The sequence below is a fragment of the Alligator mississippiensis genome, chromosome 13 (assembly GCF_030867095.1).
Source record: "Alligator mississippiensis isolate rAllMis1 chromosome 13, rAllMis1, whole genome shotgun sequence".
Taxonomy (NCBI): Eukaryota; Metazoa; Chordata; order Crocodylia; family Alligatoridae; genus Alligator; species Alligator mississippiensis.
In genome coordinates, this window is record NC_081836.1 from 42,538,613 (window position 1) to 42,565,338 (window position 26,726).

General features: G+C 44.1%; 1 protein-coding gene across 1 annotated transcript; it reads left to right on the forward strand.

Annotated features, from left to right (window-relative positions):
* Window positions 1-1,701: 1,701 nt before the first annotated feature.
* On the forward strand, window positions 1,702-10,641 carry RSL1D1 (ribosomal L1 domain containing 1). Its single transcript, XM_006275316.4, has 9 exons — window positions 1,702-2,186; window positions 2,285-2,424; window positions 5,255-5,393; window positions 5,982-6,130; window positions 6,233-6,334; window positions 6,906-6,999; window positions 7,082-7,210; window positions 8,297-8,518; window positions 10,104-10,641. The coding sequence occupies exons 1-9, from the start codon at window positions 2,151-2,153 to the stop codon at window positions 10,434-10,436; spliced, it is 1,344 nt and encodes a 447-aa protein (XP_006275378.1). The 5' UTR covers window positions 1,702-2,150; the 3' UTR covers window positions 10,437-10,641.
* Window positions 10,642-26,726: the final 16,085 nt, after the last annotated feature.

A 26,726-nucleotide genomic window follows, 5' to 3' on the forward strand; every position in this document is an offset into this window, starting at 1 on the left:
GTATATTTTTCTGATTCCATGTGGCCCTTGCCTATATATCTGTCCTTTCTAAGAAAAAAAGCAAACTTGTTCCTGATTCCTACCACCAGTTGGTTTGTCAAAGAATGTTTAGATGGATAGTGAAGGCTCAAGATACCACTTAAAAAAAACCCTAAATGTCTCCATATTGTCAGGCTGTTCTAATCTAAGAAAATGCAGCACTGGTTTTAGGGGCATCAACAACAAAAACCCCAAACCTGCCCATAGTCTACACCAGTCACAACAGGCACATTCATGTTAAATATGTATAAAATTCTTTGTATGTTGTATTATACAGTAACATCTTACCATGCTTTGAAAGTATTGTTTTTAATATTGCACTGGGTAACAGAATGTACATTTCCCTACTCTTGATGTTTCATTTGTATTTCCCAGAAGTCTGTTTTGGGAGAAGGAGAGAGAATTAAGTCTTACAATTTAACAGAAAATATTCCTGAATGAAGATTTTTCTAGTCTTCCCAAGTACAAGTCCCTTGGATATTGTTCACTGTTTCTAATTTATACAAGTTTCTGCATAATTTTTGCTTGTGTGGGTTAGGCAAGTTACACACCCAGTCTTGATGGCATATAGATTTCGGGGATCTGTGAAACAACATGAAGGACCAGAGACTTCAAAAAATTGGAATCCATAAGTACCATGAAGTAAATAGTCTTATTTTTAATCTTAGATATATCTGAATTGGTAAAATCCAGGGCTGCCTACATGTAACAGGAAACTTCAGTATTTCTTTTATAATAATTTTAATGAAAAATAAACTTAAAAAATAGGGATATCTGGAAAACATCCTTTTAGGTTATTAGTCAGCTGGAATGCTCAGCTGTTCTGTCATTTCAGACATCAGCATATTAATGGGTGTGGGTTGTAGCTGGGTCAATACAGATAGAAAACTTCCAGATGTGTGTACGGTGAAGATTACTCTAGCCCTTGATGCCGGTTTATCAGTTAAGTGCTGCTGCGGTTATGGATTGTTTGATATGATTGTTTGATACGACAAATGTATTTGTTAGTTTTGTGAACTTTATAAATTAAACATGTTTACTTACAGTGTATGCAATTAATAGTCTAACAACTTTTGACCTCTAACCTGGGTCTTGCTCAAATCCTATCCCAATTAACCATATTCCACTTTAAATAAATATGGCTGCTGTGTCAAGTTCAAAACTTGTATAACAATACACTGGTGTGAGACCGAAAACTAGAGTTAGGGAGTCTGAGAGCACTCTCTCCTTATCTTCTATTGACGAGAGCAATGCTATGCTAACAGCTGAGAAACGTTTTGGACATAAATTACTTAAATGAAGCTTCTGGCTTACAATAATATGAAGCGATTTATTTTCAGAGGCTTTTTACGTACTCTACTCCCATTCTCGGTTTGCAGGTGTTGCTGTGGGTTTCATTATTATAAGTGACAGACCGCTGCATTATTCACGAATCCCTGCTCGCCCTCCATCTGTTTATTTCCAGGCGTATGAAAGACCCCCCCTGCCAGGACAAGCCCTGTCATCTCACCGGTGCAGGAGGGAGTTCCCCACCCAGCCGGTTGGCTCCAAGGGCCCCGCCCCGCCCCCGCTTTTATTTCGTTTTGTGACGGAAGTCGGATTGGAAACGCGAGTTTCATCCCTCGCACGTGACACCTCCCAGCAAATCCCACCAGGCCAGCTAGGCTCACTGCCTGCTCCGGCCAGCGCCACCACCGGACTCGTCCTGAGCAGCTCCACGGGGAGCACCAGGAGCAAGGCCGGTTCCTGCCCGACCCCACTTCCGCTCCTGTTGCCCCGCGACGGGCCGCTCTGACTCGGAGCCGCAGAGCCACGTGCTCAGCTCCGACACGCGCCCTTCGGGCCTGGGAAAGCCCCGAGCAGCCTCGCCTCGCCTCGCCCGGGCGGGGCAACCGGCCGCGGCCTCGGATTGCCTCCATCTGCAACCCGCCCTGCTCGGCGGCCGCGGGGGAAGGCAGAGGGCAGCGGACAGCACAGGCGGCTCCGGCCCGGAAGTGAACGTGAGAGGAAGTCCCGCCCCGGAAGTTCGCCTGGCCCCGCTGTGACGCCATCCGGGCGCGCCAGCTCCACGTGGGTGCGGCGGTGGTGGTGCTGTACGTGGGCTCGGCGCTATGGCGGAGCCGCCGGAGGGGCTGGACCGCGCGCAGGTACCGGGCTGGGGGCAGCGCGGGGTGGCGGGACGGCCCTCGAGGCCGGGGCTCGGCCGCCTCGACTCGAGCTGCCCCCAGTGCTTGTGCTCCTGCAGGTGCGAAAGGCCGTCCAGGCTCTGCTCGCCTACGTCGCGGCCCGGGCCAGCGCGGAGAAGCCGCTCCTGGGCGGGAGCGAGAACCTCTACTTGATGGTGACGGTGTGGAAGATCCCCCCGCGCGAGCGCTCATTATTCATGTGAGGACTCGGCCGGCCACACTGCCTTCTCGCGGGCTCGGGGCTCCTTCGCCTGGAGGGACCCGAGCTCATTGTGGGGCCTGTCGGGGGCCGCATCCGTCTCTCTCCCTCCAGACCCTGGCGGAAGCCACACTTTCCCCGGGGCCCTGAGGCTCGGCCGCAGACCCAGGCAGGGGCAGCATCCCAACCGCTGCTGAGGCTGACACTGACCTCGCGGTGTCTGTCCAGGTCCGCAGCTGAGCATCGGGGCCTCCGGTGAACTGTGGCTTCTGCTGGGGCTGGAGGGAAGGAAGGAGAGGGAGAAAAGACAAAGATGATACCACCTGCCCAGCGGAACAGCAGCTCCTGCCTGGGTGCGCAGGGTCTGGGTCGGGGCTCTGGGTTGGCAGCGAGTCAGCAGTGTTTCATAGTAGCTCGGGTCGGGAGGGACCTGAACAGATCATCTAGCCTGACCCCCTGCCACAGGCAGGAATGAATGCTGGGTTCACAAGACCCCAGACAGGTGATCATCCAACCTCCTCTTGAATTTGCCCAAGGTAGGGGTGAGGACCACTTCCCTGGGAAGTTGGTTCCAGATTTTGGCCACCCTAACTGTAAAATATTGCCTTCTGATCTCTAACCTAAACCTATTCTCCATCAGCTTATTACCATTGTTCCTTGTCCCCCCAGGTGGTGCTGGAGAGAAAAGGGCTCTGCCTATTTGCTGTTGATCTCCCCTGATGAGTTTGTAGGCAGCCACCAGGTCCCCCCTCAGCCTCCTCTTGCTGAGGATGAACAGGTTCAGGTCCTTCAGTCTCTCCTCGTAGGGCCTGTCCTGCTGCCCTCTCACCAACTGGGTGGCCCTCCTCTGAACCCTCTCCAGGCTGGCCACATCCCTTTTGAAGTGCGGTGCCCAGTACTGGACGCAGTACTCCAACTGCGGCCTGAGCAAAGTCGCATAGAGGGGGAGGATCACCTCTCTGGACTGGCTTGAGATGCACCTTTGGATGCATGACAAGGCATGGCTGGCCTTGCTGGCTGCGGTCTGGCATTGGCGGCTCATGTTCATCTTGGGAGTCAGTAATGACTCCTCAAGATCCCTTTCCACCTCTGTGCTTTCAAGAGGGGAACTCCCCAGCCTGTATGTATGCTGTGGATTCCTTCTCCCAAGGTGCAGCACCCTGCATTTGTCTACGTTGAACCCCATCCTATTCTCATCTGCCCACTTTTGTAGTCTGTCTAAATCTAGTTGCAGCCTCTCTCTCCCTTCAAGTGTGTCCACCTCGCCCCACATCTTAGTGTCATCAGCAAACTTAGACAACGTGCTTTCCACCCCCTCGTCCAAGTCGCTGATGAAGATGTTAAACGGCGCAGGCCCGAGGACCGAGCCCAGGGGTACCCCACTGCTCACACCTTGCCAGGTTGAGTACAACCTGTCCACCACTACTCTGGGTGCGCCCCATCAGCCAATTTTTTACCCATCCAACTGTGTAGGCATCAATGCCACAGTCACTTAATTTATTGATGAGGATGGGGTGAGAGACAGTGTCAAAGGCCTTCTTAAAGTCCAGAAAGACTATGTCCACAGCGACACCATCATCCAAGGATTTAGTTACTTGGTCATAAAAGGCAGTCAGGTTGGTCAGGCAGGACCTGCCCTTGATGAACCCATGCTGATTGCCCCTGAGCATGATCTCCCCTGCAGGCCCCCCATAGATATGCTCCTTGATGATTCTCTCCAAGATCTTCCTGAGCACTGAGGGGAGGCTTACAGGCCTATAGTTACTTGGGTCCTCCTTCCTCCCTTTCTTGAAAATTGGGACCATATTAGCCAGTTTCCAATCCCCCGGGCACCTGGCCAGATGACCACACCTGGGCACCACTGGCAGGTTCTGTGTCTGAACTGAACCTGCCTGCAGCATCCACCCGTGATGCTGACACCCAACCACTGTGGCGGGCACCCTGTCCAGGTGCGTAGCTGATGTCTGATACTGCTGGGCAGAAGCAGTCCCCCCTGCCCGCCCAGCACCACATAGCAACTGGAGCCACCAGGCACCCACAGGCCAGATCCAGTGAGTTGGAGGCCATCCACCCACGGGCCAGATCAAATTGTTGGGCTGGATTCAGCCCACAGGCCATGTTTTGCCCACCCCCTGCTCTAGCTCCAGGGCCAGTGTTTCTCATCTGCTCTGCCATACCGTGGCACTTTGTGACAGTGGCCTATGTGATCTCTGTTAACCTCCCTCACTCCACTGTCAAAATAAAACCATATTTTATCAGTTTCAAGAACTTTTAGTAGTCTCCCACGTTTGTGGTGCTGCCCAAGCATTCTTGGGGACGTTTGCTATGTGAATGGGCATCTCTTTTGCCCTTTTCACTTAGTCAGTTGGATCAGCGAGGTAAATGAAGCAAGATTTACTATTAACAGAGCCTATGCGTGTCCTGTGTGCCTGTCTTGTTGGCTTTTGTGCTGTTTGGTACCTATTTTTCCTAGTTCAAGAAATAAAGGCTCAGTGTGTTTATTAATCAGCCCCATTGCCAATCACTGCAAAGTTTCCTTATTCTGTGCTACGCTAATACTGCACGACAAGTTAGAGCCCCAATCTGTTTAAAGCTCTGAACCTACAAAGACTTGCATGTGTTTAGATTCTTATGAACTGGTAGCAGACCTACGGATCTCATTGCAGATACTTAGTACTTTTTGCATTTTATATAGAGTTGTGGACCAAGGTCTTTAGCACTTACGCTCATTGGTACAGTAATTTTAAAATGCTTACTAGGTCTGGCTTTGTGTAAAGAGAAAGTCTGTCTGACTTAGCAAATTGCCTCCCATCTCGTCACTTTGTTATAGACCACTGCCTCATGTTATTCGACCAGAAACATCTGAAATTTGCCTGTTTACAAAGGATGAGCCTGAATTATCTGCGGAACAGACTGAAAACTTGTACAAGAAACTCTTAAAACAGAATGGGGTCACAAATATCAGCCAGGTAGGGACAATGAGGGATTCTGATATATCATTTGTTTGTAATAATACAGGAACATTTTTTAAAACTTTTTCAGCTACTTCTAGTCTAATTTCACTTTTAGCTCCTGATGACCAAAACAACAAGTTTGTAATTAAAAAAAAAAAAAAAGAAGAAGAATGTTTAACAATCAGATTTGTTTGACATGAATAAAGCAAAAACAGTTCACTCCACTGTAGCTCTGCAAGCTACATAGTTTTATGCTACTGAGTAAAAAAGGGAAAATAAGAGAAAAGTAAAATCTCATTTTTAGAAATGGTTTTATCTTCATGTACATATAACTGCATGTGCTCAAATTCTATTTTGATGGAATGCTTTTCCATGTAGCAGATTTACATTAATTTCTTTTTTTTTTTTTTAACCTCAATATCTTTTAAACATTGTTTTAAAGTACAGTTTGTGTAATTGTCTGTAAAGTAGAGAAGGCAATAGACTATTTTACTATTGAAGTTTTAACGGACCAGCAGTATTGACAATCATATGTATGGAGCTGTAACAAGACATTCTCAATCTTGAAAACAGTTTCAACCTAACTCGCTTCTTATGATACAGATCATTCCTTACAAAACTCTCACACAAGAGTATAAACCGTATGAAGCAAAGCGTCGTCTCCTGAACAGATTCGATCTTTTTCTGTCTGATGACCGAATTAGAAGACTTTTGCCTTCACATCTAGGCAAACAGTTTTATAGAAGTAAAAGGCAAGTCTCTTGTGGATATTTATAACAGATTATCTTTGAGAGCTGAACTGTTTTTAGTGAAGTTACGCATCCGTTTCCCTCCTTCCTCTTTCTTTTTTTTAGAACACCTTTGTCTGTAAACCTGAAAGCCAAAAATCTTGCTAGGGAGATAAACAAATGTATCCGAGGAACTATACTTCAAGTTACCAACAAGGGCTGCTGTTAGTAAGTATTAAATGTGAAAAAAATATATTTTCTTAAGAGTAGGAACAAGATACAATGTTAAATTAATGCATCTACTTTGCCTTCAGTAGGTCCAAGAACAAACTGAGGTTAAAATTTGCCAAAATGCACAGGATCTGGAATGGACTTTGGGTTTTATAGAAAAAAAATAGTGATTTTTCTTTTTAGGAAATGTCTATATCATTTTCTCTTTGACCTCTCTCCACTATGACAATAAAATTGCCCTGACATGCTTGACCAACTTCGGAGTAATGTTTTTCAGAGATCAGCAGCTTGCTTCTACCATTTCTTGATAGAGTTCCCCTTTGTATCATCTGTCTAGAGATGTCTACAACTTAATTACAATTGGTTATTGATGCAGAATGTCATAGAGAGAGGAAAGAAGGCCTCTTTAAATTTGATTGTTGCTGTTACCATGAATTTTTGCAAAGCCTGGCAGCTTTTTTTTGGTTTTTATTCAGATCACCTATAAGCCAGTAAATTAACACTAGGTAACCTTGCTGTAGGATTAGTGTTTGCCAGAATAAAAATTATATACATCCTTTTCTTTCAGTACAGCACGCGTAGGTCATACAGGAATGGGAGCTGATGAGTTGTTAGAAAACATTGTTGCTGCAGTTGGGGTGATTGCTGATAAGTTGCCAAAGGTACTGTTTTTTATTAAATTATTATGTGAAGTGGACTAGGTTTCAGCTATGCTCCATCTTTATTTACTTTTTATTGTTGCAGAAGGGGAAAAATATTAAAGTTCTTCACCTCAAAACTTTCAAATCGGTTGCCCTTCCAATCTTTAACTCGCCAGTCTCCAATTTAGATGAGCTTGAGAAGCAGCCATCTGGTCATAGAAAGGATGGACAGGTAAAAACTGCTAACTTGTTCTGTAGAGCAACTTGTCACAAGATGAAAGTGTTCGAGCTACTGGCTAAATGGCAGTCTGCAGAGATTAGAGTGTTTTCATACACATTTATTTGGTCACATTATGTATTCTAATAGGGAGGCACAGATATCCATAGCTAGGATGCACTACAAATGCTGCTTCTTACAGTACCTGAAACAGCATAGAGTCAGGTGTGAACAGTGGTAATGGACAACCACTGTTTGCACTTGAGATAATGGCAAATACAGAAATAAGGATGGAGCCCAGTAGTGTTGCCAGTCTCTTGCCTGAAACTGTTGGTTTGGGAGCAGAGATTATGGCCTTACAGCTATTTGAGATCAGGTCACTGGACTTGTGTTATTTTTATAAGGCAAAAATGAATATAAAATAAGTATAGTATTCCTATTAATTCATAAGCAGATGAGGATATGTCAGTTAATCCTCATTTGAAATAACTAGTCAAAAGTAAGTAATGAACTTTCAGGAAAAAAGGTAAACTTTTGACTTAATTTGGAGGTTATTTCACCAATTTAGTCCAGTTGAAGAAAATATTACATATTTCTTCACATTGACTATTGCAGTTGATCTCCCTGTTTTATGTTGTGCTATGCCCTGTAACTGGTCCGGGCTGTTACTCCCCTCTGTTTTTGAAAAACTTCACAATTTTGAGTGTGATTTGCTATCAAGAGGGATGTGTATATATTTATTAAAAGACATGTTTTTATATACATGATTACTGTAGGGGTATGTGTAATAATGTATTTGTATATAGGATTACTACATGTTGGGTAAGGTATCCAAGGAGAAATTCTTCTTTTTTCTGAAAGTGAAATTCACATAATTTTTTCCTTTGCTCAGGTGTGCTTGCCAAGTCAGACTGCTGAATGGCAAGATCCAAGTTAGTATTAATTCTTTATAACATTCTCTTATTGAAGAAGAAGAAAAGCTGTGGAAGGTCTAAAATAATCAGTTCATTCTTGGGCTTGCAATAAAATGAATTGGCACTTGTAATAAAATGTGGGGTTAGGTATATCTTGCTAAAATATGATTTTAATTATCCATGTAAGAAAAAGAAAGAAAAGAAACGGAAGCAGAAGAAGGCAGTTGCACAGCAGACTCCAAGGAAAGCTGAAGCGACAGCTGACAAAAGTGATGCTGCTGCTGCTAAGGAGCCTGAAACTGAACAGAAGAGAAAAGCAGAAGTGGTAATAAAAGAATCAGATAATAAGAATGATGAAGAAATTCCAGAACTAGTTCCTATTCAAACAGCGGGTATAAATGGGCAAGAGGTAATCCTATTTTACCAGAATCTAAGTTTTGTTCAGTTGAAGTACAATATCTTGACAGGATGTGAAGAACTTTAGAAAGGAAAAGGCCTGTGACAAGCTCATAGAAAGCAGTGGGCGAGCTGAATGATGTCTGACCTTGTGTTTGGGGGGCTGTCTACTTCACATGGAGTGAAGCAGGTAGTCAGCCCTTTCGGGTGTTGCAAGAACAAGGGATTCTCTGTTTCTACGTTTTGTTACAAGCCCCAATTATGGATTGAGGGAAGCTGTTTTTAAAGAAAAATGGGATGTTAGCCATTCATTTTGCCACTCTGAAACGACATTCATTAAAATCAACAGGCTTCTATGTTAAAACTTCACTGTGGAAATTGCTGTATAACCTCTGTGTCTTTTGCTCTCAGGACGTCTAATCTTCTTTAAATTGAGGGAAATCAGTTTCCCTGTGACTGAATAGTATCATGCTCCAAGTATCACTCTGGACATGGGTATCTTGCCTGTGCGTTTCCCCAATCCCAACACACACACACACGTTTTGACATCAAGAATTGCTTGTAATTTCCTAGTGCGAGTCAGAATAAGTAGGGACCTACTCAGTCTGCAGTTTCATGGAAATCTCAAAATTGGGCATTGTCCATGAAATCTTCGGGGGGGGGAAACTTGCTAAAAATAAGATGCTGGCTCTCCAGTGAGAGCCAACAGTCCTCATGACCTGCGGGGGATGGGTGGGGGCCGCCTGTCCTACAATGCTTCCCCTCCAGCGAGGTGTGAGGGGGCATGGTAGATGGGCCTTTCAACCAATCAGAAGTGAAGGGCAGGGCCACTTAGCCCCCTAGCCAATCAGGTTTTTTGGGTTTTTTTTGGGGGGGGGGGGGGAGCTGCTGCAATAAGCTGGCAAAAATAGCGGCCAGCCCTGTGATCTGCCCACAAAATTGGCCATCTGCCTCGATTTGAAAAATAAGGGAAAGGATCTTTGAAACCTGCCTATGGCGATTCTTTAATGCTGCGTGCTTCTGCCTGAGTGCAGGTCACCACTTCTGGGGAAAAACAGCATCAAATTCATGCCTTTGTTATTAGCATGAACCAAAAGTTATAAAAGACTGACAGCTTCAGTGAGCTGTCAGTATTGAATTTGCCATTGTTGGGAATAGAGATATTTGGGAACATGTAATTAACCAAATAGTTATAAAGATAGATAGCATTCATATCTCTGACCGTGACCAGTTAGGCAGGCTTGAAAAGTCCATCTTGTATACCCAGTCAAGAGAAAGTAGATAAATAATGCAAGCAATAAAGCTGTTTGAAAATGCAGCGTACTATTCCTGGATTTATAAACTACACGTGCACATTAAGTCTGTTTGTTCTCTGTAAAGTATCACACAGGGTTTCTTTTATCTTTTAAACTGTTTGTGGTTCAATTGGTTTGCAGTAACCCTCCCTCTGTCTAAATTAGACTAAGCTAGCGGGCAGTGGAGTCAGTGGACAACACTGATGTCAGTGCTTACGTGCTCGTCATCCTCTTTCTGAGAGCCTTTTTTTTTCTTTTTTATTTCTTTGAATGATGCTACCTTTTCTTCTTTTTATTCTACAGAATGCTGAACCAAATCAGGGTCCTAAAAAAGGTGTCAAGACTAGAAGTCCCATTGGTAAAAGAAAGATGACATTACAGGCTCAGGAGACTCCAAAAACAAGACTTAAATTGGCTGAAGAGACAGATTTGCAGACCCTCAGTCAACAGAAACAAGGCAAGAAGCTGAGGACCCCGAAGAACACAGTAAAAGACAAGGACCTGAAAGAGACTCCCAAAACGTTAGAAGCAAAGTCTGCGACTTCTAAAGGCAGCAAGCTGATCAAATCAGTGGAGAAAGCTCCCAAAACGCCAAAACGCACCTCCAGGAAAATGAAAGTTCCATGTTCAGCTTGAGCATTGCCTCTTTTGTACTTCAGTCTTTTATTTTAAAAGATGATCTGATTAAATATAATTCCTTTTCTAACAATTCCAAACAAAAGGAACATACAAAGAATTTTCCTGTATGTTGTATCTTCACTTATATTTGTAATTGCTCGCTGGTGTTTCTTCCACCTCTGGTGGGGCTGGAGACACTTAAATAAACTTTTATGTAACTTGATAGTCTCTGTATTTATGTAGCTAAGATCTGTCTTTCCTCTCCATCCACCCATCCAGACTTACATTTTGCCCATTGCAGCAACCTTCTCTGTGGGTTTGCAAATGCAATTTTGCTCCAATCACATTCAGAAAGTAGTCATTAAAGAACATTTTCTTTCACCCCTCTTTGAATTTTCCTTTGGTTCTCCCTGCTTTACCACATCAAATAATAACTCAGTGTTGCTAGTTACAAGGTCCTTCATAATCATGATTTTTACCTCTCTTGTTATCTCTTATTTGCTGTTGAGCTGTAGGCACTCACCTCAGGCCCAGTGTGCCAGCTTCTATCGCTCAATTTTTAATGCCCATGTGATTTCTTCTAGATTGCCCCTCACATTCAAGAAGGGCTTGTCAAATGTGTCCTCAGAGCTACCCCATTATCACCCAAGCCCCTTCTTAAAAATTCTAGAAAATCTTGACATTAGTTAGATTGCCAAGGCCATGACGTTTCGTATCTTGGGTTTTACACTAGAAAATGAGCTCCTGGGGCCAGGAACAGTCTTTGGTTCTGTGTTTGCACAACACCTAGCAAAAGGGTCCATGACTTAGGGTGCTGAAGGACTATCCTAATACAAATAAGCTAAGTCAGCATTATGGACTTCCACTTAAAAATACTGTGATCTTGATGATTGTCCTAATATATAGAAAGTAAATATTTTGCATGTGGATAACACTTGAAAATTTCAGAATTAAATGAATAAGGTTACAAAATGCTTATCTGAATGTAGCAGGTATGGTCTTCACAAACAAGTTTATGTGTTCTATAGTGACTGTGCTGTAGCTGTTTGCCAGCTACAAGCCTCAATGTTAACTCATAAAAGGACAAATTAAGCTCAAACCCTAAAACTAAACAACAATCAAGGGAAATGTCATGCAATCTATAATGGGATCCTGTTTTTAAGCTGTAACATAACATGCAATATTCTTTACCATATATATCTCTTGGCTTCTTCCTGTTCTTAGTCAACTACCCTTAGTAATACATTTTTTTAAGAAGTGACAAGTAAACACCTGTCTACTGGAAGCACAGGATATTTATCATCTATTGGGTTGGTTTTTTTTAACTCCGTCTTAAGGCATAGTATTCATTTAGCCCACTGTTTGTTCTACACTCTTCTCATTTGAAGTGATTTTTTTAACTTCTGGGGGCTAGCAGTCTAGAACTTGAGTTTATTAGCATATATATGCTTTCATTGATTACAATATGCAGCAGTCAGAATTCAGTCTAAATGAAAACAAACTTGTTCTACAGAGAGTGTTTTTTTAATTAAAACCCTTTGGGAGTTACTTTACAAGATTGCTTTTCTTTGACTTCCTTGTATTTGCTTTATTCTGTGCAACTCGATCTGGGGTGCTTTAGGAGCAGAGTTCAGTGGTTAAAGAGCAACTGGCTTTTATGGTACTCGTTTCTCAGTACATGGAAACATCTGCTATAACCCACAAAAACCCCACAGAAAACTCTTAAACTCCCAGTAGATATAATAGATCACTTCCTAGAAGGAAGGTCATTTATTTAAATTTAATACTGAATGACCAATAGTTAAGTAGTTATCAAGGTCCTTGGGGCAGGAGCACATGTTTGTATAGTGACTAACACAGAAACCCTAAGCACTTCTATAATACAAAAAAGTTCCAGCTGGCAAGCGGCTGTACCCGGCACTAAGGCAAAGAGCATATGGGTTAGCAATGCCACTTTTCAAAGAAGTGAAGATGAGGTCACATCTAGTACTTCCTCAGGAGAACATCTACTTTTTGAAAATCCAAATATATTACATCAACTGGCTCCTCCTTGTCCACCTGCTTGTTAACACTCTCAAAGGGGGGCAGCAAAGGCACCAGTCGCAGGGCTCAAGTGCCTATATACTAATGCTAGGAGCATGGGGAACAAGCAGGATGAACTAGCGCTCCTGCTTGCACTAAACACCTATGACTTAGTGGGGCTAACAGAGACCTGGTGGGATTCATCCCATGACTGGGTGGTACATATTGAGGGCTATAGACTGTACAGAAAGGACAGGTCGGGGAAGAAAGGGGGAGGGGTTGCGCTCTATGTCAGTGAGCAATATACATCAACCCTCATCAAGACGGAATCAAAGGATGAGGAAGTAGAAGGATTGTGGGTTAGGCTACATGGGGGGCAAGGAGAAAGCGATTTGGTGGTAGGGGTCTGCTACAGACCCCCACATCAAGGGGAAGAAAGAGATTCGGGGCTCCTGAGGCAAATCTCGGAGACCATAAAAGCTAAAGAGGTGGTAGTCATGGGGGACCTAAACTACCCGGACATCTGCTGGGAGTCACAGACAGCAAAGTCCCATCGCTCGCGCAGGTTTCTAACCTGTGTACAGGACCTCCACCTGACACAGGAGGTACACGGTCCCACTAGGGGGAATGCCATACTGGATCTGGTATTGGCAACAGGAGATGACATGGTAGCGGACCTCCAGATCGGTAGCCATTTGGGAGACAGTGATCACCTAATATTAGAATTCACCATAAGACGTCGAGTGGGTAAGGTAACTAGTAGGGTGAAAGTGCTAGACTTTAGGAAAGCTGATTTCAATGAACTCAGGCGATTAGTCAAGGACGCACTGCGGAGTAGGAGATTTGAAGAGATGGAAGCCCAAGAAGGGTGGCTGTGCCTTAAGGAAACGATCCTTCGGGCACAAAGCAAGACGATCCCTGTGCGAGGCAAAAGAGGGAAAGGGGCCAGGAGGCTTCCCTGGCTGACCACAGAAATCCAGGGCAGCCTAAGGGCCAAAAGGGGAGCACATAAAAAGTGGAAACGGAGAGATTACCAAAGATGAATATACCTCCTCTGCTCGTGCTTGCAGGGAGGCAGTTAGACGGACCAAAGCTACCATGGAGCTGAGGATGGCATCCCAAGTAAAAGACAACAAGAAACTGTTTTTTAGATATATAGGGAGTAAAAGGAAGGCCCAGGGAGGAATAGGACCCCTACTGAATGGACAGAAGCAATTGGTGACGGACAGGGGGGACAAGGCTGAACTCCTCAACGAGTTCTTTGCCTCAGTGTTCCTAAGCGAGGGACACGACAAGTCTCTCACTGGGGTTGTAGAGAGGCAGCAGCAAGGCGCCAGACTTCCATGCGTAGATCCTGAAATGGTGCAGAGTCACTTGGAAGAACTGGATGCCTTTAAGTCGGCAGGCCCGGATGAGCTCCATCCAAGGGTGCTGAAGGCACTGGCCGACGTCATTGCAGAGCCACTGGCGGGAATATTTGAATGCTCGTGGCGCACAGGCCAAGTCCCGGAGGACTGGAAAAGGGCCAACGTGGTCCCCATTTTCAAGAAGGGGAGGAAGGAGGACCCAGGCAACTATAGGCCAGTCAGTCTCACCTCCATCCTTGGCAAAGTCTTTGAAAAAATTATCAAGGCTCACATTTGTGAGAGCCCAGCAGGACAAATTATGCTGAGGGGAAACCAGCACGGGTTTGTGGTGGGCAGATCGTGCCTGACCAATCTAGTCTCTTTCTATGACCAGGTTACGAAACGCCTGGACACAGGAGGAGGGGTGGATGTCGTATACTTGGACTTCAGGAAGGCCTTCGATACGGTATCCCACACCATACTGGTGAACAAGTTAAGAGGCTGTGACTTGGATGACTACACAGTCCGGTGGGTGGCGAATTGGCTGGAGGGCCGCACCCAGAGAGTCGTGGTGGATGGGTCGGTCTCGACCTGGAAGGGTGTGGGCAGTGGGGTCCCGCAGGGCTCGGTCCTTGGACCGATACTCTTTAATGTCTTCATCAGTGACTTGGACGAGGGAGTCAAATGTACTCTGTCCAAGTTTGCAGATGACACAAAGCTATGGGGAGATGTGGACACGCCGGAGGGCAGGGAACAGCTGCAGGCAGACCTGGACAGGTTGGACAAGTGGGCAGAAAACAACAGGATGCAGTTCAACAAGGAGAAATGCAAAGTGCTGCACCTAGGGAGGAAAAATGTCCAGCACACCTACAGCCTAGGGAATGACCTGCTGGGTGGCACAGAGGTGGAAAGGGATCTCGGAGTCCTAGTGGACTCCAAGATGAACATGAGTCGGCAGCGTGATGAAGCCATCAAAAAAGCCAGCGGCACTTTATCGTGCATCAGCAGATGCATGACGAATAGGTCCAAGGAGGTGATAATTCCCCTCTATCAGGCGCTGGTCAGACCGCAGTTGGAGTACTGCGTGCAATTCTGGGCGCCGCAATTCAAGAAGGATGCGGATAACCTGGAGAGGGTCCAGAGAAAGGCCACTCATATGGTTAAGGGCTTGCAGACCAAGACCTACGAGGAGAGACTAGAGAAACTGGATCTTTTCAGCCTCCGCAAGAGAAGGTTGAGAGGCGACCTTGTGGCTGCCTATAAGTTCATCACGGGGGCACAGAAGGGAATTGGTGAGTATTTATTCACCAAGGCGCCCCCGGGGGTTACAAGAAACAATGGCCACAAGCTAGCAGAGAGCAGATTTAGATTGGACATTAGGAAGAACTTCTTCACAGTTAGAGTGGCCAGGGTCTGGAACGGGCTCCCAAGGGATATGGTGCTCTCCCCTACCCTGGGGGTCTTCAAGAGGAGGTTAGATGAGCATCTAGCTGGGGTCATCTAGACCCAGCACTCTTTCCTGCTTATGCAGGGGGTTGGACTCGATGATCTATTGAGGTCCCTTCCGACCCTAACATCTATGAATCTATGAAAGAACTCCAGCAAAGTGGTGAGATGATTTCCTTTTACAAAAAATATGCTGGCTATTCTCCAACATGTTATATTTATCCATGCCATGGGTAAGAGTCACTGCTCTAGTTCTGAAGTTCACCTCTGGAGCCCTTTTTGAAGATGGATGTTAGTTCAGCAACCCAGCAGTTCTGTGGCATAGAAGCTGTTTGCAATGATAAGTTACATACTACTGCCAATACTTCTGCAGTTTTGTATTTGAGTCCCTTCAGAACCCTTGGGTGCATGGGTGACTGGTGCCGCCTTAGGGGGGGCATGTACCCCCCCGACCAGTCTTGCCGAATGGGGCCCTGCGGGCAATCCTGTGGATTTGGGGGAGGTCCCCCAGGTGATCCCACGCTGGCTGATCACCACAGCCACTCCCAGAAGCGGCTGCAGCGATCGGCTGGCGCTTGCAGTGGGGGCACCAGCACTCCCACCTGCCCCCGCCTATTGCCTCAGTGGCAAGCGCGGCTGGTCAGCTGGTGCGCCGGTGCTCTCCCATGCACCCCCTGTGCGTTGCCACTTCTTGAGTGAATGCAGTCCAGACCTTCTGACTTCATAATGTTTGATTTTTTATTTGTTCTAAAATCTCCTGTATTGTCACTTAATTTTAATTTAACTCTTCAAATCTATTGGCTAAGAAGAAGTGTGGGAATCTCCTCAGTAGTCTCTGGAGTGAAGACTGATGCAAAGAATCATTTAACTTCCCAGCTATGGCCCTATCATCCCTAAATTGCTTATTGAAACATCTGTGACCTTGCCAAACATCGTCTTGCCCTATTCATCTCCATTTAAAATGCTGCTTGCAAAGATCTCTGTCCTAATCTATTACTTTGACTGTGTTGTCCCTTCCCTTTGCACCTGAGCATTGTCACTCTCTCTTCTATGGCATCAAACATGCATACTTTTCTCCCCTTTCAAGGCCCTTTTTAGTCTTCTCTCACCCTACCATCTTTCATTCAGTACTGAAATGTCCAGTCCAGTCTCCAGTCAGCCAATGATACCAACCTAATTGCCATTCTCAAAGAAGCACTTCATGCTTTCTTCTCCACCACTCCAAATGCTTAGGAGGAACTTCCTGCAAACATCCTGCAAAAGTGACTTGTCAAGGGCTAGGCTGGTTGGTGTGCTGAGTCCACTGCCCACTGTACTGATTTGCTGCTTCCATGCATTTCCTCATCTGTTTTCTCCTTTTACACTGAAATTGTAACCTCTTTGGGGCACAAAAATTTTTTGTTCTCTATTTGTGAAGCATTCACTCAGCACAAGGGGATCCTTGTTCACAAGTAGAGCTCCTAGGTAATATGCTAATACAAGATAGTAGTAATTCAATGCATTTGATAAAGTACCCTTGGTTGGTCCCTCATCATATTGCTCTCAGGGGATCCAGCCACTGGATTCCTGCATATTTTATTCTTTGGGAGTCTTGGCATAGTCCCAACACTGCCTTTCAATTTGGGGGATTCTCAGCATACTACTCTGCTACGATAACTGTCTAGTACACACCTAAGAAATGAAGCCCACTGTACAGCTGCCTGTGCATAGGCTCCAGCCCTGACTCCTCAGCCTCTCAACGCAGCAGAAATACTACCTTTCATAGAATCTCATCACGGGTGCCAGCCTTCTGATTTACAGTGTAACTTCAAAAAGCGTGTGATAATTGCAAGCAAACAGACACAGGCACGGATAAGCTTTGGCAAGTTTCTCTATAAGACAATTATTTTCATTTAAAGCATAAGAGGATACAGATCATCAGACAAATCATACAACACCCCTTGATTTTGCTCATACAGCCCTGAGAGTATTCATCTACACTTAAAAAGCCTTTTAAAAAGGCTTTGTGATTTTAGTTTGAACCTGCAGCTACTGTGCTTCTGCTAACAACAGTTAATCCACTGCCCACTATCCACCTATAAGATCTTTTTAAATCCCTCCTTTATCATCCCTTTGTCTCCACCATATTGCACCTCATTGACAGAAAGCTCCCACCTGGAATTGAAATTGTAAATAGGATGGACAGAAGACTTGTCAACCTCAACAGACTCAAGTCCAAAACTAAAACCACAACAACATCCATAATGGAGCTTCGGTATGCGGATGCTGCTGCTGTTGTTGCTCAATCTGAAATGGACCCCCAAACCATTCTTAATGTATTCTTGGAAGTCTACAAGAGTATCAGCCTAACTCTAAACATCAGGAAAATGCAAGTCCTTTACTAACCTGCTCCAAATGAAGAAACAATGCCCCCCACCCATTCAAATCAATGGAGAATTGCTGGAGAACGTGGATCACATTGCCTATCTTGGAAGCCATCTTTCATTGAAGGCAGACATTGACACGAAAATGCAACACCGCTTGAAATGTGCGAGCGCAGCCTTTGGGCATCTGAGTAAGAAAGTCTTCTTAAATCATGACATCCTTGCTGAAATTAAGCTCTTGATTTATCGAGTCATTGTCATTCCAACTCTGCTGTATGGCTCGGAAACTTGGACCACATACAGAAGATATCTCAAGAGCTTGGAAAAATACCACCGACAGTGCCTTTGCAAGATCATTCGGATTAGCTGGGAGGATAGACGCACAAACATCAGCATGTTGGCCGAAGCAAATTCCAACACCATTGGAATCATGATTATCCAAAACCAACTTCGCTGGACAGGTCATATTGTTTGCATGCCTGACTCCCACCTGCCAAAGAGAATCTTTTTCTCACAGGTGAAAGAAGGTCAGCAAAGTAGCAGAGGGCAAAGAAAGCGCTTCAAAGACACCCTGAAGGCAAACATGAAGAGGTGTAACATTGACATCAACACTTAAGACCCTTGCTCAGGACCGACCAAAATGGAGGAAGGCTCTCTGGGAGGGACCTCAACACTTTGAAATAGCTTGTAGACAGGCAGAACAGGAAAAGAACAACAGGCAAAAAGGACATCCGAACATCCAACACAGCAACACAGTGCCCATCCCTCCTGGAAACACCTCTCCTCGCTGCAACAAGACATGTGGATCTAGAAATGGGCTATGGAGCCACCTGCGGACTCACTACATTGAGTACACTACATTTTCACTACATTGTCCTCAGAAGACAATCTTACTCATTTGCGAGTGATTGCCTATCATCATCATAATCATCATCAGATCTTTTAAAATCCCTCCTTTATCATTCCTTTGTCTCACTGGTCGTAACTTTCCACTCCCCTAATTCCAGCTCTCCTACCCACGAGCCCATTCAAGCAGTTGAACAGCCTGTTTTATCAAGCCACTTACATCTCAGTAGTAGCCCATTAAGATTTAATAATAATAATAACAAGTCAAGTAATTGTCCCAGACCTATCTTAAAAGTGAAAGTGCAGGCTAATGTTTTAAGTATTTTAGTGTTAGGTGTCTTAAGGCTGGGCAAGAAAGATCAGGAGAAGAGTTAGCTGGTAGAAGCATCAACTCCCAAGAACATGACCTATTAACCAAGTTCCTCGGAGCCCGTATCCCCCAATTTAAAATGCTGCCTCGCCAATAGAGCTAACCAGCAAGTATACGGTGCTAAGCAAAAACCTGCAAGTGAAGTTTACCAGCTGCCCACATTCTGCTTATTATACCTTAATGCCAAGTTCCTGTACTCCCTGACTGGGCTGTAGAGACATGATCTGCAGCTTTCAACACAGTGAGAAATTAATTAGATTACAGTGTACGCACAGCATTGTTCCAGGGAACAAGAACTGGGGTCCAGCTTGTAGCTAGAGAATAGAAAGAGAGAAGAGTTAGGCAACTTGGAGAACAATTCAGCTGAGACCTGGGAGCCAGCGAGGTTAAGCTATTGATATTACTTACAAACTTCTCTGCTTCCTTTCTTTGGAGAGCTGTTATCTCAAAACTAATCATAGCTAAAAACAATCATCCACAAGCGCTACGATGATTATTGTAGTTTGTTCAATTATGAGAAATAGTTGTGTGTGTAGATAGATTATCAATAAATGGGAACTTTGCTACCCTAATGAAAGAGCACACTACTGTTGTCACAAGGATTCAAGGATTGCTGGAGTGGATTGTGGCCCCCTCATGCCGCAGAGCGCCAGGAGCCCTAGCAATGAGATAAACTATACTGCACCATTGAATTGATGTTTCTGCAGCAGGGGAGCTCTTTTAGTTAGTCTTTAAAATCAGAACTTTTTAGAATAAAAATATCAGCAAAGGTTAATTGTAGGTAATTACCATAAATCTTCACTTAGTAGCCATCCATAATTAATAACTGTATACTAAATAACACATTTGTTCAGTAGCAGCAATTTAATCATGAAGGTTGCAGGGCGCTCTGATTACATGTAATATAAATCACAGCTTCTAAACAAAGAGTACAAGCACCCAAGGTCAGTGTTGGATGATTAAAGGAGTTTAATTCCTTTCTGTTTATTCAGGGGTTTTCACAAGAACGACTGTTTTTATTAGCAATGTTTTCTTGCCTGCTCAGGAGGCCTTGGCAAACCTGTCACTCTGGTAATCATCAAAGAGAAGAGTAGGGAAACCTAGCATTTCTTAAAAATAACCTGAATCTCTGCCAATTGGTGACACGCTAAAGAATCAAAGAGAGACTTGTATATTCTCTCAGGTGTGAAACACTCTGTTGGTAACAATTAACTAATTCCATATGGCTGACTGTAATGGTCAAGCACCCCCTCCCCACCCCCCCTTATAACTGCTGATGAAGTTAGGAGGAGGGTTTTCTTTATGCTCTCTGTCACTGATAATTAAGATAGAAGACAACTCCCCGAGGGTTGACCCATTACAGCTAGGAAAAATACTCTGGTGGTTATTAACTTCAGTCTTAACAGCTAGTGCACAATAGTCAAGTCTGAGCCTATATAAGGAAATTTCTCTGTATGAACATCTCAGGACTGAAAAATAAATCAGGTATGTTCAGTCTGTAAATACTTACTTATACCTGTTTATAATATTACTTTACTTTAATGCTTGCTTTGGTTTAAGGGCTGACTTTTGGAAATGCCTGTTCTATTTTTTTCCTTTCTACAGCTATTTGGTTAACTTGGATATTTCTTTTGTTCCTGCGTCCTTAAAAAAGTAGGGGGAAAAAAGTAAAATGTGACTTCTTGATTTGGAATAGTACACTACTACTGACCTAATCAAAATTGAACTAATTTTCAAATGATCTGACATAAATTAAATCTTTTCACAAAGCAAACACTCTTATAATAAGAAAAAAATTCCTTATAGGTACACATTTGTCCAGGGATATATGTGTTCTTTCAGTAATAGATGGGGAAACTTCTATTGCTTGAAGAAATGTTTGTAAAAAATGAAAGTACTTCTTATGTATAATGACCTTAAATATGTTGTAAGGTACTTGAAGGACTTAGTATTGCATCTCTCTGAGATGTACATTTTATTTGGCAACATTCTGTAGAGATGCAACAACAGAAATGTTCATAAATAGCTTATTTATTAAAAAATATTAATTCATAAGGGGGGGGGGAGACAAGTGGTTTCTTGTATGATAAAGCTTAAATGTTTAGAAATCCTTCCTGCCACCTCTTCCTTCCATGCAGCCTCTTCCCCCCCCCGGCTCTTCATATGATATTTATTTATGTGGCGCATTTCAATCTATTGGCTATTAAAGTGTCTGCCGTCTACCTGAACTTACTTGTCTCAACTCCTCAAACTGGTTCAAAACAATCAATGGTAGACTTTACTATTTGTTTGAAAAATGTATTAAAAACAATGTAATTCATTATTCTCTCTCTAGCATATCCTGCAGTCTTTTCTGACTGACATTCATTTTATACTGGTACATGTCTCAGCCTCCCTGTCTCTCTTTTATGTCTATTGAAATTGGGACAAAAACCCAACTATTCTTAGGAGTAGCCTTGCAGAAGACACGTGTGTGTCAAAAACTATGATGATTACAAATTAATGTTAAAAGAAATGTATCTAATCACAATGTTCTTTGTAGTAGCAAGGAGTGCAAGTTAGTGCAGAACTCAAACTCCTTTGAATCTTTTAAATAAAACAATGAACCCAAACCTCTATATCTATTCCACTGATGTAGTCAAAACCTAAGAACTGTAATCTCTCTTGCGTAAAAGGTTGATTATTTGTCCTTTAATCTATCTGGTGGAAGTCACCTGGTGCTTGCTTCTTAAAACAAGAAAAAAACAAAAACTTCATTGCATAGTAAGTGCCTTCAAAATAAAAGGACCTAAAATTTTGGAACAAAGGACTGGAAAGGATCCCCTCATCATAGCACCCACTCCCTTGAATTAATAGGCAATTGTTAACTGAAGGAATCTCCTGGAATTGCCAGTTCAAACCTTCACCCACAGGTACAAGAATCAATAGATGGAATACCAGTAACACCCTGTAACAAGTCATTGGTAAAACCAGGGGAGATGAGTGCATTGCCAATACTGTACCACTGCCATGACAGGGAATTAGTTGGCAAAGCAGTTTTTTGATCTTGAACAACTTAATCTTGTACTTCTATTCCCTGATCTTTAAAATGGGACACAGACTTAACAGTTGTGGATCTCAGACTTCCTCACAGAACCGGGTTTTTTTGTTTTGCTTTTTGTTTTTTAGTTTTGTTCTTGCTTGTTTGTTTTTAATAGAAAACAGCCCCTACAAAAAACACACAACACCCCCCCCCCACGCCCCTCCCCACCCCAAACAACAAAAACCTAAGAATTGTTAAATATAACCATGTATTGGCTTTAGGATTTTTTGGCCCTGGTTGTAGTACTGATGGAAAATCCAAGGAATGTAAATGACATGAGATATTTAATCAGTATAAGTAAGATTGGGGGTCCAATCCTGGCTCCACTGATATCACTTAAAGTTGTTGTTGATGTCTGAATTTAAGACATCACCCTAATCCAATAAAGAATACTTAAGAAACCTGAAATGGAGTTCAGGAATCTTTCTCTGGTTAAGGAATGACTTCATGAACAGCATGAAAGATGCAGCACTCTGAAAGACTTTAAGTGCTTGTGAAGTGGGAAAAGAAATACCTATGAAACAGGCTCTGACAGATGTAATATTTCCTCCCTCCCCCAGTTCTTACTTCTTGGCAACTGTTGATCCTCTGGATCATGGTATATGCATAAGAGGTCTATGCAGCCTAGGCAAGAATATGGAGGAGAGGAGGCTGCCCTAGATCTCCCCTCTCTCCCCACCTTTAGACCACTGAGACAGAGTCCAAAGGCCAGACCAAATGCAGACGTTTGGTACCTCAATGATTGTAGCTTCTACAAGAGGGCAACAGATTAGAGTTGCTGCTAACTGCCTAATGCCTCAGCGAGGATGTGTTTGTCAGGGTGATGTCCCTTAGCCTTTCTCCAACCAAGGAGTACCCACAAAGCAGTGGGGCCTAGGGTTTTGAGGCATGGTATACTCGCCTTACTCTGGAGGTTGCCACATTGTAGTATTTTATAGGAGCCACAAGTAGCCCCACAATGCACTGAGCCTTCTAGTCAGATGTAGTTTACAGTAGTACCAAAAGGATTTGTGTCCATTGAACTAAGTTTTGAAACTATCCACCTTATTTCTAATCCTCTGCATATAGTCTTTTAATAATTTAGGATCTTGGATCCATTTGCATAATCTAAAAATATATTGGTTCACCCTCAGACGTATGTTAGCCTAACTACAATAGTGCAGTATTAAAAGTAATGGTCAGCCCTTGTTGAAAAAGAATACCTTTATCCACTACCTTAAGTACCACCAGCAAATTTTTGTCATATAAAGTAATTATAATAAATCTGTTAACACGTACCACGGACCAGTTGTGCAAGTATCCATCTGTCCATGGAAAAAAAGCAAAACATAGTAACCTCCAAAGACCATGATGTACATACAGTACCTGCCTGGCAGGACCAGAGCAAAAAATCTCCTGATTAGATCCTGGAGATCTTTTTGTATTGCCTCAGAAAAAATAGCCTCCTATCTCTCCTTTTCACCCCCAGGAAATAGTATAATTGAATGTTATCGAATCAAAGTATGAAAATAAACGTGTTTTGTAGATATTTAACTATGTCGACAGAAAATAGTTAGATCTTGACACCTAGGCTTTCTTTTTTGTTTTATGAAAAATTTTAGAGCAAAATCTATCATTCGTTTGGTTCCCTCCCTTCCGCTCCCTACCAAATAAACTTGATTTCAGCAGCTCCTGTAGTATCTGTTGTAGTACTGTGACTATGTTAGTTTTTTTTAACTTGAAACCTTTCATGTTGAGTAAAATGAGCACTATTTTTTCTTTTTAAGGGCTGTACTTTGTCTTCAGAACTTCTCCTAATAGCTAATGGAAGTACAGAGTTCCAAAGCTAGGTTTAGTTCCCTTTTCCATTTTATCCAGTGGAATAGGATGGAGACCATGGAAATTATTAATCTTACATACTATGACAGTCAGTTAGAGGGAAACTCTCTAAATTTAGGTGTTTGGGTAACCACCTGGCATAATGTGACTTACTGCATATTCAGTTTTATCAGGGAGAAGTAAGTATGTCTGTTTTGGTTTTTGACATTTTTTTTTAAGTAGAAGATGTGACTGAACAACCAAGCTACTAGGTATTGCATGTGAAACTAACTTAAACTTTTAAAATTCAGAAAGTTAGGGTGTGAAGGAGTTCACTCAGTGCATTTTCAAAAGGGTGGGGGGGAGCTGTTGCTGTGAACCATGCAATACAGGAAACTTATAGCAAAACAAGTAATCAAATGCTTCATCCTGGGTTAAAGTTAAGGTGATGTAGCTCACTTTTTTTATCACTACAGGCTTCTGGAGATGTAGCAGTTATAATATTAAAAACTTCTGCAGGCTCTGAATCGGTAGCTCTGCCTCCACTCTTGAAACTGCTCGTAAACATTGTTCCATTTCCTTACTGGAATAGCTGGGAGGGGAGGTGGGAGGCAACTGAGTATCTGGACTTCCAGTCCTGTAACTTTAACCATAAGACCATTTCTTTCTTCTCGATAAGTGGTCAGGATAAACTACCCAGACATCTGCTGGGAGACGCAGACAGCAAAGTCCCACCATTCACTCAGGTTTCTAACCTGTGTACAGGACCTCCACCTGACACAGGAGGTACACGGTCCCACTAGGGGGAATGCCTTACTAGATCTGGTATTGGCAACGGGGGATGACATGGTAGGGGACCTACAGATCGGTAGCCATCTGGGGGACAGTGATCACCTAATAATAGAATTTTTCATAAGACGTCGAGTGGCTAAGGTAACTAGTAGGGTGAAAGTGCTAGACTTTAGGAAAGCTGATTTCAATGAACTCAGGCGATTAGTCAAGGACACACTGCAGAGTAGGAGTTTTGATGGGATGGGAGCCCAAGAAGGGTGGCTGTGCCTTAAGGAAATGATCCTTTGGGCACAAAGGGAGACAATCCCGATGTGAGGAAAAAGAGGGAAAGGGGCCAGGAGGCTTCCTTGGCTGACCAGAGAAATCCAGAGCAGCCTACGGGCCAAAAGGGGAGCACATAAAAAGTGGAAACAGGGAGAGATCACCAAAGAGGAGTATACCTCCTCTGCTCGCGCTTGTAGGGAGGCAGTTAGATCGGCCAAAGCCAAAGGGGGTCGGACTCGATGATCTATTGAGGTCCCTTCCGACCCTAACATCTATGAATCTACCATGGAGCTGAGGATGGCATCCCAAGTAAAGGACAACAAGAAATTGTTTTTTAGATATATAGGGAGTAAAAGAAAGGCCCAGGGAGGAATAGGACCACTACTAAATGGGCAGAAGCAATTGGTGACGGACAGGGGGGACAAGGCTGAACTCCTCAATGACTTCTTTGCCTCAGTGTTCCTAAGTGAAGGGCACGACAAGTCTCACTGGGGTTGTAGAGAGGCAGAAGCAAGGCGCCAGACTACCATGCGTAGACCCTGAGATGGTGCTGAGTCACTTGGAAGAACTGGATGCCTTTAAGTCGGCAGGCCCAGATGAGCTCCATCCGAGGGTACTGAAGGCACTGGCCGACATCATTGCACAGCCACTGGCAGGAATATTTGAACACTCGTGGTGCACGGGCCAAGTCCCGGAGGACTGGAAAAGGGCCAATGTGGTCCCCATTTTCAAGAAGGGGAGGAAGGAGGACCCAGGCAACTATAGGCCAGTCAGTCTCACCTCCATCCTTGGCAAAGTCTTTGAAAAAATTATCAAGGCTCACATTTGCGAGAGCCTGGCAGGAAAAATTATGCTGAGGGAAAACCAGCACGGGTTTGTGGCAGGTAGATCGTGCCTGACTAATCTAGTCTCTTTCTATGACCAGGTTATGAAACGCCTGGACACAGGAGGAGGGGTGGATGTTGTATACTTAGACTTCAGGAAGGCATTCGATACGGTATCCCACACCATACTGGTGAACAAATTAAGAGGTTGTGATGTGGATGACTACACAGTCCGATGGGTGACGAAGTGGCTAGAGGGTCGCACTCAGAGAGTCGTGGTGGATGGGTCGGTTTCGACCTGGAAGGGTGTGGGCAGTGGGGTCCCGCAGGGCTCGGTCCTTGGACCGATACTCTTTAATGTCTTCATCAGCGACTTGGACAAGGGAGTGAAGTGTACTCTGTCCAAGTTTGCGGATGACACAAAGCTATGGGGAGAAGTGGACACACCGGAGGGCAGGGAACAGCTGCAGGCAGACCTGGACAGGTTGGACAAGTGGGCAGAAAACAACAGAATGCAGCTCAACAAGGAGAAATGCAAAGTGCTGCACCTCGGGAGGAAAAATGTCCAGCACACCTACAGCCTAGGGAATGACCTGCTGGGTGGCACGGAAGTGGAAAGGGATCTTGGAGTCCTAGTGGACTCCAAGATGAACATGAGCCAGCAGTGTGACGAAGCCATCAGAAAAGCTAATGGCACTTTATCGTGCATCAGCAGATGCATGACGAATAGATCCAAAGAGGTGATACTTCCCCTCTATCGGGCGCTGGTCAGACCGCAGTTGGAGTACTGCATGCAATTCTGGGCGCCACACTTCAAGAAGGATGCAGATAACCTGGAGAGGGTCCAGAGAAGGGCAACTCGTATGGTCAAGGGCCTGCAGACCAAGCCCTACGAGGAGAGACTAGAGAACCTGGACCTTTTTAGCCTCTGCAAGAGAAGGTTGAGAGGCGACCTTGTGGCTGCCTATACGTTCATCACGGGCGCACAGAAGGGAATTGGTGAGTATTTATTCACCAAGGCGCCCCCGGGGGTTACAAGAAATAATGGCCACAAGCTAGCAGAGAGCAGATTTAGATTGGACATTAGGAAGAACTTCTTCACAGTTCGAGTGGCCAAGGTCTGGAACGGGCTCCCAAGGAGGTGGTGCTCTCCCCT

Excerpts from the sequence above, each read along its gene's own strand:
- RSL1D1 (XM_006275316.4), top strand. The coding sequence starts at position 2,151 with ATGGCGGAGCCGCCGGAGGGGCTGGACCGCGCGCAG. Across the intron at positions 5,394-5,981 it reads GGGTCACAAATATCAGCCAG|ATCATTCCTTACAAAACTCT; the intron begins GTAGGGACAATG and ends CTTATGATACAG. Across the intron at positions 6,335-6,905 it reads ACCAACAAGGGCTGCTGTTA|TACAGCACGCGTAGGTCATA; the intron begins GTAAGTATTAAA and ends CTTTTCTTTCAG.